Genomic DNA, 20,804 nt, shown 5'->3' with positions numbered 1-20,804 from the left:
TGTATACCTTTGTCAGAAGAGATCGTGATTTTCCTTCATCTTCAAAAGTGGAGTCTTCAAAAACCTTTGAAACCTGCAATTGAGTAAGCAAAAAAAAAAGAAACAGAAGATTATTGAATTAACTTGTTTAGAGCAATACAGTGCAATGTGTCATTAAAACATTTTCTACACATATATTATTTCAAAGTTACATTAAAAATCACAACTCATTAAGCAAGTTGAGGTGCTTAGTGTGGCAGCATATGATAGAAGGCCTGATATTCAGGATGAGCAATGACTGCTGTTTCACCAGTGCAGAGGGTCATTAAGTCTGTGTACTTTCCTTGGGAGAGCTTGGGGTTTCCATTTCTGTACAAAGGTACGAAGTCAACTTCCTTTTCATTTGCTCCTCTTCGTCCGCTCGTCAATGTGATGAAATCAAAAGCTTCATCAAGGTGGGAGTACTTAAATCCAATAGCATCTTCAGCGCTCTTGGTCACTTGGAGTGCTCTGAACTTGGTCCAGTCGATTGTCTGACAAGCCTCAGAAGACCATACTCTGAGAACCCCTCGCTTTTGGCTATACGTCCTCCAATCCATAATGTCTGCAGCCTTCACTGTTATGACAGTGTATGGCTCTTGTTGACTCCTTGCCATGCGACAGATACAGGCAAGCTGAGCTGGCAACATTACTTCTCCCATTTGCTTGACAGCTCTTTCGATGACACTGTGCATCGAATCTCCCTCCGACTGCCCATGTCCGATCTTAAAGAAGTACAGTCTTATGCTCTTGATAGATTTGGCCTTTTCTTCTGTTCGGCTAGGTAGAGTTTCTTCCCATCCACCAAAACATTGGCATATAATTGGGGATCTTTTGAGTGCGTGATAAGCGGATGCTGCAAAGAGATACAAAACAATATTCAATGTGCATGTTATATTCATATGCTATGGATCCATGTATATTTGTACATTGTAAATAAGCAAAATTTAGTTCAAATTATTTTGCCCAAAACCTCTCTCATTTACAATTTTAACACAAATCTATCTGACACCGAATTTTGCGCAATGTTTTTCTCCTTTAATCAATAACCAATTTCACCAAATTGCACCCCTAAGAGATGTTATTTTGAGCACAATTTCCTGAAATGCTTCAAAGTTTCCTCAATAAGTGCACATTCCCAGGCTATTGTTTTGTATAGGACCCAATTTCCTAAAAAACAAGAACAATTAGGGCAACATTTCTGAAAACTTCATCGCTATTACCTTCCTTTAAAGCAAGTAAAGTGTAATGTTGACTAGACACATAGAAATGCTAATTAGGCCAAAAAAAGTTCAAAGTGTGTCTCACGAACCCGCACGCATAAGTATGTGGAGTCATTTTGCCGCATAACCCTACGCGATGAGCCCAATTCCCCCCCACTTTTTTTAGTCGTCAGAAAAAATTTGAAATATTGGCCGCAAAGCGGCCAGAAAAAAAAAATAAATGGGCCAAAAACACAATAAAAAAAGAATTTCCGCATAGCTCATTTTAAAAAAAAAAAAAAAAAAACATAGCACTTAGCTTTTTTGCCAAATGTTCGTGAGACACACTTAACTTTTTTTGGCCTAAATAAGAAAAGCTGTTATGGCACTATATCAATATGGTGATGCAACTGATTTGTACTGGCTTTTCTATACGTAACCATTGACTCTAATAGTTATCTTTAGCATACATACCTTTTGGACATTTCCCATGTCTGAGGGTCCTACTTGATTTGGAGAGTCCAAGGATGAAGCTCCAGATCCAGGAGAGGTGGACCCTCCATCTCCGGGGGAGGAAGAGCTGGATGCTCCAGCTCCGGGGAGAGAAAGGTGGATGCTCCAGCTCCAGGGAAGGGAGAGGTGGATGCTCCAGCTCCAGGGAAGGAGAGGTGGCTGCTCCAGCTCCGGGGGAGGGAAAGGTGGATGCTCCAGCTCCAGGGAAGGGAGAGGTGGCTGCTCCAGCTCCAGGGGAGGGAGAGGTGGCTGCTCCAGCTCCGGGGGAGGGAAAGGTGGATGCTCCAGCTCCAGGGAAGGGAGAGGTGGCTGCTCCAGCTCCAGGGGAGGGAGAGGTGGCTGCTCCAGCTCCAGGGAAGGTAGAGGTGGATGCTCCAGCTCCAGGGAAAGGAGAGGTGGCTGCTCCAGCTCCAGGGGAGGGAGAGGTGGCTGCTCCAGCTCCGGGGGAGGGAAAGGTGGATGCTCCAGCTCCAGGGAAGGTAGAGGTGGATGCTCCAGCTCCAGGGAAAGGAGAGGTGGCTGCTCCAACTCGAAGCAGGCCGGAGCTCCCTGGGTTATAATCATATGTAGAGGTCGACGTCTATCGAGTCAAGATCAGCATAATTCTAACACCGAGTAGATCTAACTTAGTCAGGAGACTTCCATAGAGTAAAAATCATTCACTAACATGGGCTTACTCTTTAGAAGTCTCCTGACTAAGTAGATCTAGGTCTAGATCTGTAGACATGTATTCTACCGTTAGACGCTTAATAGTAACACAGATTAGTACGCATGGGGCTGGACTATAAAAAAAAAACTTACTGTCAGTTATTCAAGTGGTTTGATTTTGATCACAAGTATTAAAAAATAAGTACCAGCTATTTTTCTTCAAATGTTTCCTTTTTAAATAAGAAAAATTAACAACTTACCTGATGCAAGTTTGAACAAGCTGACGCCTCAGGACAGATCGTAAAAACGAAGTTCCAGCAAACAGACGATGCGAGTCGGCGAGCTAGCTTGGAATTATTTTTGCGCGCGTATCGAGACGGTTCGTAAAACCAAAACTCTATGGTACCACCTCAGGTTGCGTTTTTACGATCCGGCCTGCAAGGTATACCCTGCTTCAAGCCGGTTCGTAAAAACGCCATTCGTCCATTCTCATGACGTCAAAAATGTCTAACGAAATGGTTTTAAGACCTACAAATTTGTGAAATAAAAGATATTTGACTATTGAGTCGAAATATTGAAAAAAGTCATTTTATATTTTTTCATTGATTTTGGCCTTCCAGGCCGGTTCGTAAAAACGGTGACGATATGTCTCTATCACATTACCACAAAGACAATATTAACTGTATATGTTTCTTTCACATTACCACAAAGACAATATTAACTGCATATGTTTCTTTCACATCTCCACAAAGACAATATTAACTGCATATGTTTCTATCACATTACCACAAAGACAATATTAACTGCATATGTTTCTATCACATCACCACAAAGATGATATTAACTGCATATGTTTCTATCACATTACCACAAAGACAATGTTAACTGCATATGTTTCTATCACATTACCACAAAGACAATATTAACTTCATATGTTCCTTTCACATTACCACAAAGATGAAATTAACTGCATATGTTTCTATCACATTTCCACAAAGACAATATTAACTTCATATGTTCCTTTCACATTACCACAAAGATGAAATGAACTGCATATGTTTCTATCACATTTCCACAAAGACAATATTAACTGCATATGTTTCTATCACATCACCACAAAGACAATATTAACTTCATATGTTTCTATCACATTACCACAAAGACAATATTAACTGTATATGTTTCTTTCACATTACCACAAAGACAATATTAACTGCATATGTTTCTATCACATCACCACAAAGACAATATTAACTGCATATGTTTCTATCACATCACCACAAAGACAATATTAACTGCATATGTTTCTATCACATTACCACAAAGACAATGTTAACTGCATATGTTTCTATCACATTACCACAAAGACAATATTAACTTCATATGTTCCTTTCACATTACCACAAAGATGAAATTAACTGCATATGTTTCTATCACATTTCCACAAAGACAATATTAACTGCATATGTTTCTATCACATCACCACAAAGACAATATTAACTGCATATGTTTCTTTCACATTACCACAAAGACAATATTAACTGCATATGTTTCTTTCACATTACCACAAAGACAATATTAACTGCATATGTTTCTTTCACATTACCACAAAGACAATATTAACTGCATATGTTTCTCTCACATTACCACAAAAACAATATTGTGATGGGTTCGCTCTCTCCTTTCCTCTCTCAATCCACTCACTTGACAGGACTTAGATCAGAGATGTGTCATTAACTCACTGTGCTCACATGGTCATTCTGCTATTAAACACCAGATCTCTCAAAATTATGCATAACTAGTATAAACAACACTACACGCCAATATTTAGGTTACAACACTGCGGCTGGGTAACCTACCCTCCAAAAATAATGCAAAACAGTGTGTCACATGAACGGGCACCTGAAGATCTTTGGGAGTGCACGGCACATATACATGTACGTCCTCACTCAAGACCTCACAAACTGCAACTGAAGCCAATTACAATGGACCGACGGACATACGTACTGCATGCTGCACCCGTCTCTCGCCACGTGCATGCACGTTCACATAAGTGAATGAGTTTGTTACAATATTAATTGCATTCAAGAATGGGTATTCTGGCTCTGTTCCTGTTGCATTCTGTTTTGGAGCCCAATGGGCAGAATGCTAGTATACTCGTAGGAAAGAGCTGTACTATACTGGGTCCCCTTTGAAAGCTGGTGAGAACAATGCTGACATGTGGAGGTCACTCTGAAGGCCTACCAGTTTCTGAGCTAAAAAAAAATGCCCTCAACCACATGTAAAGGACATTCCCTCCCCCCCAAAAAAAGCTCTTCAACTTCAAAGGAGGGGGCCACTGGTGGCTCGTCAGGGATCATTTGTGACTCGTCAGGGGGGCAGTTTGCCCCGCTCCCCCCCCCTCGTATGCTAGTGCCTCAGGGCATTCATTCTGGGATGAAACCCGGTTCTTTAATTTATAGGCAAAGAGTAGATTACTTACTACAATACAGGCGATAGGCAGGATGGGGGGAGGGACAGGTTGGGTGTCTGGTTACATAACAAAAATGAAATTTATTGTCTTTAGTCTAACAAAGTTGGATCAAACTAAAGAGATCTAGACCTAAGTATGTTAGAATCTAGATTCTAATTTCTAGAACGTTAGATCTAGTATGATTGAATTGAATAGTGCTATGACTAACGTTATATTCTAGACTTATAGGTCTAGATTTAGGATCTACAGCTAGTTCTAAATCAGTGCTAGATCTAATTTGCCTTAAAGGTTTTTTCTCCATGAGAGATACATACACAAATTATGACGTACATATTCAAAAGTAGAATTGATGGCGTTAAACGATTGAAACATTGTAAGAAGATGAGCATGGTATAGATACAATGGTGCTAAAAGTGTTAGTGTTATGCCATGTTGGATATTGAATTGTGAAGTCAGGTGATAAAATATTAGTAACATTCAATATAGTTTATTTCTCTGGGCTTATCCAAATGTTGTATTGTTGTTGTCTACATTTAACACTCGGCATGAAGGAGTGCATTTTGTCATTGGGTCCACTAACTTTCTACCACCACTGTATTGGTTTGTTGATTTATTTTTATCTTAAATGACGGATTGTAGTAATTGAAATGCTGGTGTGTATTTTCATTTTCAATTCAAATATTACATTAAGGTTTATTTTGAAAATATTTGTATTTTTTTACTTGAATTGTTCACTGTCAGTCAGACTGCAGGTCCCAAGAAAGTGGCTTCTTTCATCCAAGTGATATTCATGACTTGAGATGTTTTGCATATTTAATGAGCTTGATGCGGACCAAAACACCTCTTTTCATTCGGTCATTGCTGCTCTAATTGTGCATCGAATTTCATGAATTTGGTACCATTGTAAAGAAGAAGAATCATTCTTTCAGGTCATGTGTTTGGATTTATTCAAAGATTTTGTAATATAGGTTAGAATTTTGATCTAAAATATGCTACAAAATAATTTTTTCACCTGACAAAAGCTGCTATTTTCACACTTTATTTTTGTTTGAGCCCTAATGATTTTTATATCATGATAAAGCTGAATATGTATGCTTTGAAATGATATAGGTTTCAAAATAAGAATTGGTTTAATCGGGTCAAGATCACACTTTTCATTTGCCAAGACATAAAGCAGCTTGAAAACAAGAATACTGCACTCTGATTGGTCAAAGAGACCACACAACGGCAAATTCCAACGGTTCCAGTGCCTGGATTTGTGGGAAGGTCACATTTCCCATGTGGTAATCTCCTCAAATACCCCGCGCCTGTTGTTCTGTGAACCTTATCCAGCCAATCAGAACTCTGGATTTCATGCTAGTACAAATTTTCAGAAATCTTGTCTTGTACCTTGGTGGGAAAACTGTGATCTTGACCCGATTAAAAGGTGCCGCATATCAAGAGTGGCATTGTGAGAAAGTACAGAAGTTCAGCTTTATGGTGATATACAGTGCGTATCAAAAAAAACGGGACAGATTTGAAAAGTCTATAAAAAAATTTTTTTCAAATAATGATGTCTATATTTTGGTGTTGATAGATGCTCTAAGGTCTTATCTTTGAAATGCAATTTAAAAAAATGAATTTTATTCATGCTTGAGCGAACACGGGACGTTTTTGTTGGGGGTTCAAAAAGAGGCTTGCACCAGAATTGCAGAATATGTGTAATACAATGATCAGACTTCTTGCTAATCAGGAAACTTCCTCTTGACCTTTACATTATCTGTGCCACAATTTTCGAATTATGCTGTCAAATTTCATTTACAAAGTTATTTATTTAATTGAATTATTTTGTTTTTTCATTTAAACTTCTCTTACCTTTAATTTTCCTTCATAAGTAACTGAGAAAGGAAGATTTTTTTGTCAACCCAAGCAAGAAGATTTGAATTATTAATTTGGAAAACTTGTGATTATTCAAATCGTTTTATTATGTGAAACAAATAATGTTATGTACCTTTAAAAGACATGAATCTATTTTTCAAGGGGTCATTAATTCCTTGACCAAGTTTAATTGCTTGACAGGAAACACAGGAAGGGATTCATGTTTTCAATGACAATGGTGTATTGAGTCAATTTTGAGGGAGCTAGATATGGCAGATCGGGTAAAATGTATTAAAAAGTTGTGAGCGAGCGAAGTGAGCACGCAAATATTCCCACTCTTTTTTAATTACAATATCAAATTTTGTGATAGATTTTGACATAATATTCAGAAAATGATATCATATTTTACTTTCTATCTTTCCTTATTTCCTGTCCACGTTTTTTCTTGGTCATGATTTTTTTTTAATTGAGGGGGGGGGGGCAACCCGAGCGCCCGCCCATCTGTGTGGCTTTGTTCAAAAGGCACGACAACCTTGTAGCACATAATGAAAAGATTTGAGAAAAAATCCATGCTCTCCCATAATTCGGTTGAAAAAAAATAATTTTAGCTTGAAGAAGGAATATCCAAAGTTAACAGAGAGCATATTAAAAAGAAATAACAGAATAATTCAAGCAAATAAATAGATCTGAAAATGAATTTTGACCGCATGATTTGAAAATTATGGCAAAGATAATAAAAAAGGTTAAGAGGAAGTCTGCTAATTAGCAAGAAGTCCGAACATCATATTACTCATATTCTGCAATTCTGGCGCAAGCCTCTTTTTGAACCCCCAACAAAAACGTCCCGTGTTCGCTCAAGCAAGAACGAAACTAAATTTTTTGATAGCATTTGAAAGACAAGACCTTAGAGCACCTATTAACACCAAAATATAGACATAATAATTTGAAACTAAAATTTTATAGACTTTTCAAATCTGTCCCGTTTTTTTTGATACGCACTGTAGATATCATTGAGGCTCAAAATAAAAAAAATTTGCACAATTTGAGGCACATTTTCAGGCCAGAAATTTACTTATTTAACAAAATATTGTATACAAAATAAATGACCAATATGAAAGAGTAACTTTTACTCTATCTGATGGTGCAATAATATTTCATTTACCTCGAGGTTAAAACAGGTAAATTCTTAGAGAAAGAAAATCTCACGAATCACGAGATTTTGCAAGGAGGAGGATTCAGCCACGAGATGATTTGGATGAATCTGGCCTTTTTGCTCATTAGCATAGGGACCTGCGGTCTGACTGCTGTACATGTATCGTTATGATAAATTAAGTGATTATATCCTGAAAATTTTTCAATATTAATTCCATTCTACTTTGGACTTCTACCCCCCCCTTATATTTTTTTTCAGAACTCCAGTTACACCAGATCTGCTTAATCATATATATTTGAATTCCCAATTTCTATTGCAAGTTTATTTAAAAATGCCCCTTTCATTACTGTTCAGCACCGAGGTGTTAATTTTTTTATTTCTCCAATTTTGCAGTGGTATTTTTTCTAATACATCTCAAGACTATTTAATTATTTTGGCACCCTTTTCAGTATTCCCTTTTTTAACGTGCAATATTTTGTGTAAGAGTATATATTTTTATTTATATCTTGGGAGCGGCATGTGTGGGGGCTCATGCCTTCGGGCAACAGTGATGTATTTTGCCCCCTGACCCATATTCAGTTCCCGCATTTCTTTGCATGTTAATGTACTGTAAATTTTACTCTGTTATGTGTATGTAATTTTTTATATTGGTCAATTTGGTCAAATAAGTAATAATAATAATTTAATTCATATTTTCAATCATGTTTAAATCAAAATTGATCATGTTGATGTTTATGTTTCAGTTTAATCTCATTGATTTTTTTAGTTCGAAAAATGTTAGATATATGTTTTATGATTGTCAATCATGTTTACACAAAAGAAATTGTGCAATAATAAATTGATGAAATGGTAGATTCATTATTTATATGTTTAAATAAAGTTGTAGTCTATTGTCTGGATTAAGATGATGATTATTTGAAGTATTTTGTACTCAAAGGTTGACTGCTTTCATGATGTTGTATGCTAACCTTAACTTTCCACAGACACATTTCCCATTCAATTGTTATAATTAATTTCCTCTTGAATGATGGCAGTAGAGACTTTTCAAATCAAAGATTCTTGTTTTGGTGTGTGTGGATTAATTTCCAGTCATTTATACTAATCAAGTTTTTTCCATATTTTCCTTAATATTAAAAAGGAAATCCACAGTTTTTGTATCATCATTCTGTGAAATGTTTTCAGTAATTAATGAAACTGGAAAATTGAACATAGTTAATCTTCTTAATAAATTATTTTTATATTTTTGTAATTGATTTATCTTTTTCTTTTGTTAAAGTTTATATGATCTATTCCATCACCATGAAACTTGCACATATTATTGATTGGATAGTCATAAACATTATATTACTGAATGCCTATAGGTGCGCACTTCATTAGATGTGTTCACCAAATTAGACTGCTTTCCATCCATCCAGTCTTGCCGGTATATGAAAATAGTTGGCTTTATGGAGATCAACCATGGGCGGAAATCCCAGGGGGACCTGTCCACGGTGTGAAACACAGTAACACAATGTAAAGTCATCTCCACACTGTTAAAAATGTCCAATTTTAACATTGTGAATCTCATACGGTCCACAATGTGAATTTATATTCACAATGTATAAATTCACAATGTTAAATTTGAGGATTTTATTTTCACGATTTCATGATCACCTTCAAATTTTGAATACATTATGTGACACTGATCAGTCTGATCTTTTCTACCAGGAAGTGATGCAAATCAAGACTGCATATAAAGTTAAAGAAATGAAGAACAAAAAACAGATAAGAAGAAAATGGAAGGGGGAACCAGGGGGGGCTAAAAGATTATGCAAAGGATGGGGAACTGATTAGGAAAAACATAAAATGATGTAAGAAATCTATAAAAAAAAGGAAGGTTGGTTAAAAAGAGAAATGGATGAGAAAGAAGAAGACAAAAGGAAAGACAAGGGAAGAATGTTAAAAGATGGATGAAGGATGTATCTGTTATTAGGGAAGGTGATCCAGACAAAAGGTTTACTACAAAAATAGAAGAAAAAATAATGAAAAATATTGCTTGACAAATATCTAATGAATAATTTCTAAAAAGTTATCAGAGTTTTGATTATTTGATTTGTGATGTCATAGACCAGCAGCTTTCCTATATATCATGTGGCAATAAATCAATGAAATGTCAAATTGAAAATGGTCTTAACTGTACCTTCAGTATATCAATATACAAAACATTTCACAACCGTTCCTAAAAGAAAGCAAAAGTAAGTAATCACGAACCATTAAAAATTTGAAATTTATGTATATTATATGACATAACATATGTGGCAGCTGCTCGTTATGACGTCACAAATCTAAAACTTGAAATTCAAATAACTTTCTTAATCTTCAATGGATTTCCCTCAAACCTCCTCCAATATATTTATTATTTTTTCTGTTATTATCCAACAAACTTTTCCTCAGGGTGGACTTCCCCTTTGGGGGGAAAAGTGAAGGAAATATTAAGGGGAAAGAAAGAGATGGAATGTGTTCTATGAGGGCAAAGAGAAAAGGTATCATTAGGAAGAGAATAATAATTCTGTGGAAGATAAATGGGAAGTTTCGAAACTGAGATTGAGAATAAAAAATAGGGGGTGGGATTGGAATGATTGTAGAAGGTGGAAGGTGAAAAGAAGGATGAGAGAAAGAATGAAATGCGGAAGTTAAGAAGTTGGAGAAGGAGTGAAAGGGTTGGATCAGTGAAAAACAATGACAGAGTGACAAAAAAATGTGAGATTAGCAGGAGAATATTGTGGAGAGACCCAGCAATTTCCAAAAGGGTTGCACAAAACTCTGCAAAAATTTTGGGGTTGATATTGCCAGACATTTCTTTTTTGTATATATTGACCCCAGAGAGGGCTATTTCAACCACTGTTTGAATTCATGAATAGGAGGAGAATATCACTGAACCAAACTCTTTGATCTACCGATCAGAAAAGGTGATATTTCAAGCATCATTTTAATTCATGAAGAGAAGAGGTATATCAATCAACATGCCGCCTCAAATCTTAACCTGAGGTTAAGTTTTTGAAATGACATCATAACTTAAAAAGTATATGGACATAGTTCATGAAACTTGGCCATAAGATTAATCAAGTATTACTGAACATCCTAGTAGAGTTTCATGTCACATGACCAAGGTCAAAGGTCATTTAGGGTCAATGAACTTAGACCATGTTAGGGGAATCAACATCAAAATCTTAACCTGAGGTTAAGTTTTTGAAATGTCATCATAACTTAGAAAATATATGGACCTAGTTCATTAAACTTGGACATAAGATTAATCAAGTATCATCAAACATCCTGCATGAGTTTCACGTCATATGACCAAGGTCAAAGGTCATTTAGGGTCAATGAACTTTGGCCGATTTGGGGGTATCTGTTGAATTACAATCAAAACTTTAAAAGTTTTTTGATCTGATTCATGAAACTTGGACATAATAGTAATCAAGCATCACTGAACATCCTGTGCAAGTTTTAGGTCACATGATCAAGGTCAAAGGTCATTTAGGGTCAATGAACTTTGGCCGAATAGGGGGTATTTGTTGAATTACCATCATAACTTTGAAAGTATGTTGGTCTAGTTCATAAAACTTGGACATAACAGTAACCAAGTATCACTGAACATCTTGTGCGAGTTATAGTAGTTTTCAAAGTCAGTACTGCTGCTATGTTGAATCGCGTGATGCAGGTGAGACGGCCAGAGGCATTCCACTTTTTTATTATTATTGTTGTTATCAACTGATCTGAAAATGAGGCATTTAAACCACTATTTGAATTCATGAAAATTATAAGATTTGTTTATTATATGGACATGAGAAAGTAACTAATGTCATAAAACAAATGTGAGCGCGTAGCGCGAGTTAAAGATGCTATAGGTCCATTGATTGAAAAGGTTTAGTTGGAACCATGAATGCAACAGTGACGTAACAGGTGGGGGGTGGGGGGCAAGCTGCCCCCTCGCAGATTTCACCGGTAAAGTAAAAAAACAGGGAAAAGAGGAAAGGGAGAAAGAGAGAGGTAAAGGGAAAGAAAGAAAGAGAGGAAAGGGGGGGGGGTAAAGAGTGAAAAGAAAATGACAGAAAGAAAAACATTAATAGAGAAAATGGAAGGAAAGAACATTTTGAGAAAGTACAAAATACCCTGAAATATTAATGCATTAGCATGATTATAGCAAGAGAGTGATATCAAGTCAAAAGATATGACTCAATGGCACAGACAAGAATATCGGGAAAATGGGAAAAAGAGGGGAAAAAACAGGAAATGAAGGTAAATTAAATTCAGCTTTTGGCTTTACCTTCATTTCCCGTTTCTTTTTGCCTCTTTCTCTTTTTTTTGCCCAGATTGTGACCAATATTGCTTAAATTTAGCAAACTTTATATAATAGACGCCATCCACTTTTCTTCCGTTCTTTATTATATTTCAGTCCTCATCAGCAGCCCGGGCGTGTTAATCAGTTCTTTTTTTGTCCCTTTCCTTCATATTCTGATTTTTAAATTAAGCTTTTGGCTCTGCCTTCATTTCTTATTGCCTCTTTCTACCATTTCCCCGCCATTCTTGCCTGTGCCATATATGAGTCATATCTTTTGATTTTACATCCCTCCCTTGCTAATCATGCTAATGCATTAGTATTTCAGGATATTTTGTACTTTCTTAAAATGTTCTTTCCTTCCTTTTTCCGCTTTCTTTCTATTTGCTCCACGGTTCTTCTTTCTTTCCCTTTCTTTTTACTTTTCTGTTTCCCTCCCCTTCCTCTTTTTCTTAATCTTGATTTCTTCCCCTTTCACTCTCTCCCTTTTCTCTTTTCATCCGTTTTTGTCTCACCTGCGAAGCAAAGTGAGACTATAGGCGCCGCTTTCCCGACGGCGACGGCGGCGGCGTCAACATCAAATCTTAACCTGAGGTTAAGTTTTTGAAATGACGTCATAACTTAGAAAGTATATGGACCTAGTTAATAAAACTTGGCCATAAGGTTAATCAAGTACTACTGAACATCCTAGTAGAGTTTCATGTCACATGACCAAGGTCAAAGGTCATTTAGGGTCAATGAACTTAGACCATGTTGGAGGAATCAACATCGAAATCTTAACCTGAGGTTAAGTTTTTGAAATGTCATCATAACTTAGAAAATATATGGACCTAGTTCATGAAACTTGGACATAAGGTTAATCAAGTATCACTGAACATCCTACATGAGTTTCACGTCACATGACCAAGGTCAAAGGTCATTTAGGGTCAATGAACTTTGGCCATGTTGGGTGTTTTTTGTTGAATAACCATCATATCTCTGTAAGTTTATTGGTCTAGTTCATAAAAAAGGGAAATAAGAGTAACCATGTATCACTGAACATCTTGTGCGAGTTAGAGTAGTATTCAAAGTGAGCACTGCTGCTATATTGAACCGCGTGATGCAGGTGAGACTTGTTTTATTTTTATTTCCCGGTGAAATCCGCCAGGGGGCAGCTTGCCCAATTTGAGCCCTCAACCTCTACGCACAGGGGCATATAAAGTAGTAGAGCCTCATATAGCCTATGTTCCCCATCCTCTTCCGCCTTTATATATAGCTGCATTTCCATTTGCTTCTTCTTCCACCTATGCTCTTTTTTAATTCTCTTTCCCCTCTTTTATTTCCTTCCCTCTTCCCTCCCCCGGCCCTTTCCCTTTAATTGCTCTCTTTTCTGTTTTTCTTCGCCTTCTAGATCTTTCTCCTAATTTTCTCTAGCTTCCTAGTTTTAGATCTTGTGCCTCTCCCAATCCCTCCCAATCCCCTTTTATCTCTCCCTTATTCCTAGACAGCTGGCAGCCGTCTGTTTCGAGGAGTTTTTTAACATTTTTTTTTATATTTCTCCTCGTACACAGACGGCTCGCTATCGTGCAGCCACCATTAGGGGACTTGCAATGCAAAATCCCCCCGTCGGGGCTTTTCAATTTTTGTCTTTAATGAATAAAAATTTCGAAAATTATAGTGACCAGAGTGCAAATTTATATTCCCTCTTGGCATCAATTGCCAAAAAACGGAGAAAAATGAAGTTAAAAGGAACAAAAACAGTGACTTACCTCGGCTGTCGCGCAAATTCACTTCCCCGTTTTATCCGATCTTAAGTACATAAACATATGGCCATTGAGTCCCCTGTACAGATCGCGCTAGAACTTCGGTCTCTGTATTTGGTGAATGAAGCCAACGAAGTTCAGCTGAACAACCAACAAAACAGAGACCGAAGCTTTTGGTCTACCTTATTCCTAGCCTTTTTTTTTGTTTTCCCTTCCGTTTTTTTTTCTTCATTTTTTATTCCTTTTCTTTTCCATTCTCTATTTCTCTTCTATCTTTCCCCTAACCAAGGGAGCTCGCGGGCCGGAGCTCCTTGGCTTATCCCCCCTGACGTTTCAAGAGGGGGGGGGGGGCACAAGTCGGCTTGGGATGTGCCCCCACCCACTGCCTTGGATCCGCCACAGAATGAAATGCCGGTGTCCGAGGTCGACGCCGCGCCAAGCCGGCCTCAGGCTCAGCGGTGCGGCGCAGTGCGGCCCGGGAATAACAAACAATATTAGCAGATGCACACGGAGTATTGCCTGATTTTTGTCTCCTTATTGTTAATAGACGGAATTTTAAATAGAATTCCAACAAAATCGTCTGCACCACCACCTTCTGTTACAGCACATCCCATCCCAGTTTTGCTTAGAAAGTTAGAAGAGCTGCTTAAGCCAGGGCCAAGGGATTACTTCTTTAATCAAGGTACAAATTGGAGTGAGTAGTGTCCCACGTGTAAAAGTTGGTGTAGGCTAGGGCTACTAATAAAAGAGAAGCCGCGCCGGCGGAATTCAGAACTGACCCATGTGGGCACCGGGGGGGGGGGGGGAGGGGCACTTCTTTTGATTGACGAGTAGATACCAACCATGTGCGACCATTGGGTCTCGAAAAGCACCCTAAATTAAACAAGTATTTTCAGCCTTCTAGTGTTCTAGTTCTCGTGAAATAAGTTGCCTCTCTTCTCGTGTGTAACTTTTGAGAAGAATTTTGCAGTGAGACATTGTGAGGGAGCGAAGCGACCAAGGGCATGGAGCGCCCAAGGGATGTTGTGGAAGGGGGTGTCCCCCTTCCACGGTAGGGAGCTTGTACAATTTTGCAATTTAAATGGTGCAATCTGCATCTGGCACATACTTATAACTCAGATTCCTTAAATACATAAAATAAGGCAGGATTCTATTTCTAGGTTGACTTCTTTAATGTAGTTCACTGACCTTGAATTTTTTTCCACATTTTTAGGGTCATTATTCCAAATCAACTGTCTTTATAAGCTTAGCAGTGAGACCTCAACCTGTGATTATCTGCTGCTCCCTTAAGAAAAAAGAATGAAGGAAAGAAATAGAGAAGGAAGGAAGCAAGCAACATAAAAAAGAAAGGTAAAAGAATAGATGAAAGGAAGAATAAAAGGAAAGACAAAGAAAGGAAGGTGAAAGGGGCACAAAACACATTTGTGAGGGGGCAGTTTTCTTGCGCAAAATTAGGGTCCGATTTGAGCAAGGTGTGTGGGGTGGTACTAAACTCAGTGAAAGTAAAGGTAAAGCCAACTTCCGTGATATCTTTGTACTTCTTTAGGGGTCAATTCAGGGATTTCTTGTCAAGAGTAATGTTTGTTTCCAATACTAGTTAAGGGTAGGGTTTCACCTGCCAATACTTGTTAAGGAGTGCATTTTCAGAAGATGGAAGATACTTGTTTAGGGTGCTTTTTTTAAACCCCATGGTCATGCATGGTGTTGAGCAAGACAACCTTGAGCAAACTTTAGATTGTCAAGGACAACTTTTGTTGAAAAGTATGCAGAAAATTTGTAAACAGGTCTATTTTCAATAAAATCAAGTCAATGTTTTTCAGAGGAAAAAGTGGCTTCAAACAATAGACATTCACTTTTTAAGGTGGTAAATAGTGCAGCTGTAATTTGTGCTTTTTGAGAAATTTTCAGCTGCTTAAGAATAGATGTGCTGCCAATTAGGACTTTCCCCCTAAAATGTAACTCCTTGGGTATGACAACATTCTTCTATAGTTATCCTCATCAATATTTCATGAACATTCCTTTTGTATTGTATCCCCCTGTCATGTTCCCACTGATATCCAGGACAAATATACCCTTTTTAGACAGGCTAAAATTTCCTTAACCCCGTACTATTGGTGGGGCTAAATGGCAATTTAGCCCCACCTATAGTACGGGGTTAAGCTTAGCCCACTTTCGTTTTACACAGCGTTTTTGCAAAGTGGGCTAACCCCACCTATAGTACGGGATTATTTGGCCCTGCAAAAAAGCAGGGTTATCCCACCAATTGCGGTGCTAAGAGCAATAGTACGGGGTTAAGATCGCATGTGTAAAACGAAAGTGGGCTAAGCTTAAATAGTACGGGGTTAAGGAAATTGCGAGTGAAGCACTTGTACTACGAATGATCGACAAAAACCACTAGTCCGGGGTTAGCGAGTTTCGTGTGTAAAAAGCAAGCATTCCTTATCCGGGGTTAGCAATAACAATTTGGCATGTGTGAAAAGGAAAAAAAAATAGTACGGGGTTAAGGATAGTACGGGGTTAGCGATAGTCCGGGGTTAAGAAAATCCTGTGTAAAAAGGGCAATAGAGTACCAAAGCGATCAGTTGCCATGGTTTCATAGCGGCCTTATTCTAAACGAATGAACCCGCCAAATGAAAGCGTGTGTTTTTCATAGGAGAAAATGGCTACTATCAGAATTTGATCACTTGCAACCTATTTTTCAGACGAGCCAAAGTCATTCAAATGTGAACAGACGATCGTTGAGAACCAGCCCTCTATGACACCATGGCAACTCACGTCACACTTCAGTACTCTATAGATGTAAAACTAAATCTTATCTTTTAGCCAACTCCATTCTGGTTAGTGTTCATTTGCATTCCATTCAATTGTTCCTTATTCTCACACATATCTTTGTTATGGCAGTGATTGGTCCACCTGTTCCAATCTCCCATTTCTTTTCAACTTCAGCCATAATAAGCCTCTTGCAATTGCAGGCTTTCAGGGGAGCGTTTCATCAATATTTTCATCCGACAAGTTGTCAGATCTGACATCTTTCCTTGATTCTGATTGGCCAAGAGGCACTGTTCCTATGGTAACTGTCGGATAAAATGGGACTTGTCGGATAAAACGTCCGACAAGTCCTTTCATGAAACGCCCCCCAGGTTGACAACAACAATTTTGTGAAAAGCATGCATAACTCTGAAATGTGAGTAATCTGGGGAGCATCTTATGAAAATACTTGTCTGAGGACTTATCAGCTACATGAAAAAGTCTGTTTTATATGACAGTTACCATGTACTAATGCTTCTGAGCCAATCAAAATGAAGAAAAGTTGTTAGATCCTGACAACTGGTTGACAAAAGTGTTGAAGCACTCCCCAGGTGTACTGCAATGTTTTTATTGTTTAATTCAAATTGACTTCAATATTATGTCATGGACATCTATGTTTTTAATTGGTCCATTTGATTGATGACATAATCTCTGTGAGTTGGATCTTCGGCTATAGTAGTGCTTTTGTCACCATTGCCTTGCCTGTGAAGATCATTCATTTTGTTTTTATCATCACAGTAACAGCAGCAAGTATTCTTAATTAATGAGGATAGCTCATTAAATTGAATATCATAATGTTCAGTCAAATTTGCTTAATTTATATCTACCTTTACATTTTACTTTCCACACTTTCCTTGTTACATCTAATTTCACATTTTTCACAATCCACATGTATACATTTTTATGCTTTCATCCTTCATTCCATCTCTATAATGTATTTCTCACATAGCAACGCCCACTTGTGTCAATCTGTGATGTCATACCATTCAAGGGGGGGGGGGAGATGAAACAATTGATCATCCCCCTTGAACGATAGATTCACAACACAAATCGACACCCATGGCAACACCACTTCACCAGCTTCATGGCATTTCATTCACTCTTTCAAGTTCCCCTCAGTCATGCTTCCTAGTATTTCCATCCCATTTCCTCTCATGATCTCATTGTTTAGTTCTCAGAAATATTCAGATTGAACTCATGGTCACCCTCCTGTGCTTCAATTGGTTGTTATTTTTAAATAGGATTAATACATTTTGTGGACAATACCATTTTTCTTGTATCTGATTGGTTGAATTAATATATTATGTAATGTTAGTGCACAAGTGAGATTTGAGTGTAGATTTTGTGCTGACCTGTTTGCCCTAGCTTCTTCATTTTTTTAAGAGCTGGTTTAATTTTAGGAGAGCATTTAGGGGTTATAGAGACTGACAATTTTACTTTTATACTCTATGGTATAGTATGTACAAATACTATGGTATCAGTGCTGGGGGGGGTGCCGTCAAATGTATTGCTGTACACGTGCTTGAACAAGGAATTTCCAAACACCCCTTAAAGGAATTAATGTATTCTCTGTGCTGTACACATGCTTGACCAAGGAATTTCCAAACGCCCCCTTAAGGAGTTTTTCTCTGTGTGCAAAATAACCCCCTAAACAAGCTTTTCGCATGCTTTATTTTTTCCCTTTTTGTGATAAATGTACCCTGTATATGAAGAGGCCTCACCCCAACAGTTATAGAAATTTGTAGAAAAATAAAAGGTATTCTTTATTATTCATGTATTCCATCATTTTTCTGTTGATTATTAACAAGTTTCAAGAATAAAGATTAAAATTGTCTTTAAATGAATTTATATTGCAAGTACAGGTCCAAGACAAGATGAAAAATCTCTCAAAATCTTGGATTGTCAGCTGTAGTACGGAGGGAGGGCTTAAATTCAAGATCTCTGAGTACATTTCAAGAAAAGCAGGGCGTTGGCTGAGCTTGACTTTATCGTCGGGACAGGAAGGTTCTTGAGATTCACTGGCATATTTCAAGTACAGTAAGCACATTTTTTCTAACTTGGTGTATAAATATTTGAATTTGAAAATGCTGGATTGTCAAATGCGTCACAAAAATGATTGAATAAATTTCATTTCCCTTTTTGTCTCTGATGTATAGCCCAAAAGTGTCCACTTCCAATAGAATATGTAGAAGCCTATATCTGTGACAGTTGAAAACACTCGCCAAAAATCATTTTTCTCTTCATGATATTGGATAGTACTAATAAATAAATGATTAAATGGGGGCTTTTTTTTAAATGATTAAATATCAATCCTGTGATTGTTACCAGTAAATGATCAGTGACTGTATCAAACCGACTGAACTATTTTTTACTTCGAATATAACAACATTAAGTAGTTTTTGTCTCACCTGCATAGCAGAGTGAGACTATAGGCGCCACTTTTCCGACGGCGGCGGCGTCAACATCAAATCTTAACCTGAGGTTAAGTTTTTGAAATGACATCATAACTTAGAAAGTATATGGACCTAGTTCATGAAACTTGGCCATAAGGTTAATCAAGTATTACTGAACATCCTATTAGAGTTTCATGTCACATGACCAAGGTCAAAGGTCATTTAGGGTCAATGAACTTAGACCATGTTGGGGGAATCAACATCAAAATCTTAACCTGAGGTTAAGTTTTTGAAATGTCATCATAACTTAGGAAATATATGGACCTAGTTCATTAAACTTGGACATAAGGTTGACCAAGTATCACCAAACATCCTGCATGAGTTTCACGTCACATGACCAAGGTCAAAGGTCATTTGGGGTCAATGAACTTTGGCCGATTTGGGGGTATCTATTGAATTACAATCAAGACTTTAAAAGTTTTTGGATCTGATTCATGAAACTTTGACATGATAGTAATCAAGTATCACTCAACATCCTGTGCAAGTTTCAGGTCACATGATCAAGGTCAAAGGTCATTTAGGGTCAATAAACTTTGGCCGAATTGGGGGTATTTGTTGAATTACCATCATAACTTTGAAAGTATGTTGGTCTAGTTCATAAAACTTGGACATAAGAGTAATCAAGTATCACTGAACATCCTGTGCGCATTTTAGGTCACATGACCAAGGTCAAAGGTCAATGAATTTTGGCCATAATGGGGGTATCTGTTGAATTACCATCATAACTTTGCAAGTTTATTGATCTGACTTTTGAAACTTGGACATAAGAGTAATCAAGTATCACTGAATATCCTGTGCAAGTTTCAGGTCACATGATCAAGGTCAAAGGTCATGTGAGGTCAATGAATTTTGGCAACATTGGGGGTATTTGTTGAATTACCATCCTATCTCTGTAAGTGTATTGGTCTAGTTCATAAAACGTGGAAACCAAGTATCACTGAACATCTTGTGCGAGTTATAGTAGTTTTCAAAGTCAGCACTGCTGCTATGTTGAATCGCTTGATGCAGGTGAGACGGCCAGAGGCATTCCAATTGTTAATCAAGGAGCCTCATTTTCCCCATTTTGATGGGGCAAGTAAGGCCCTCTGACAATAATTTTTAATACTCATTAATATGCAAATGAGATTGATTGTCAAGTTTCTATGGGATGATGCAGGTCTACTATCTGTTTAGTATTAGGCATCTAATCATGTTTCTACTGCTAGTGCTTTGCATAAAAATGATATGAATTGAATTATGAAAAAAGTGGCCTTATTTCATACCCCACTCTGCCCTACCGATAAAACACAAGATTGACAAAATGAAATCTTGTCAGAATCTTTTTACATTTGAAAGTGTTAAGTAACCAATCAGGATTCCATGTATTTTAACAGGTTAATTGAATACCTGGTTACAAGATTCCTAGGAAAGAAACGCCCATAATGTACAATCACTTTATAGTTATAAGGCCCCCCCCCATGAATCAATGATCTGGGTTTCTTTTTATCTGACCTTAGGAATTTCTTTCTGTCACAAGCTACATGTGCTTACTTATTGAGAATGCTTCCATTGTCACATCCTTGAATGTAACCCTTAATCTCTTTCAAAAGATGGTTCAAGTGTGGTGACAAATGGGAGCT

General features: G+C 37.5%; 1 protein-coding gene across 1 annotated transcript; it reads right to left on the bottom strand.

The window, feature by feature from the left end:
* Positions 1–760: 760 nt before the first annotated feature.
* Positions 761–2,297, bottom strand: LOC121422662 (MAGE-like protein 2). The gene is made up of 2 exons (XM_041617823.1): positions 1,695–2,297; positions 761–874 (listed from the first exon to the last, which is right to left on the bottom strand). The coding sequence occupies exons 1-2, from the start codon at positions 2,295–2,297 to the stop codon at positions 761–763; spliced, it is 717 nt and encodes a 238-aa protein (XP_041473757.1).
* Between the last annotated feature and the right edge of the window lie 18,507 nt (positions 2,298–20,804).

Source organism: Lytechinus variegatus, chromosome 10 (assembly GCF_018143015.1).
Source record: "Lytechinus variegatus isolate NC3 chromosome 10, Lvar_3.0, whole genome shotgun sequence".
NCBI classification, from domain to species: Eukaryota; Metazoa; Echinodermata; class Echinoidea; order Temnopleuroida; family Toxopneustidae; genus Lytechinus; species Lytechinus variegatus.
This window is presented reverse-complemented; position numbering and strand designations above follow the sequence as displayed.

Coding starts and splice junctions, on each gene's coding strand:
- LOC121422662 (XM_041617823.1), bottom strand. CDS start 2,297: ATGATTATAACCCAGGGAGCTCCGGCCTGCTTCGAGTTGGAGCAGCCA. Junction 875..1,694: donor ACATGGGAAATGTCCAAAAG/GTATGTATGCTA, acceptor ATCTCTTTGCAG/CATCCGCTTATCACGCACTC.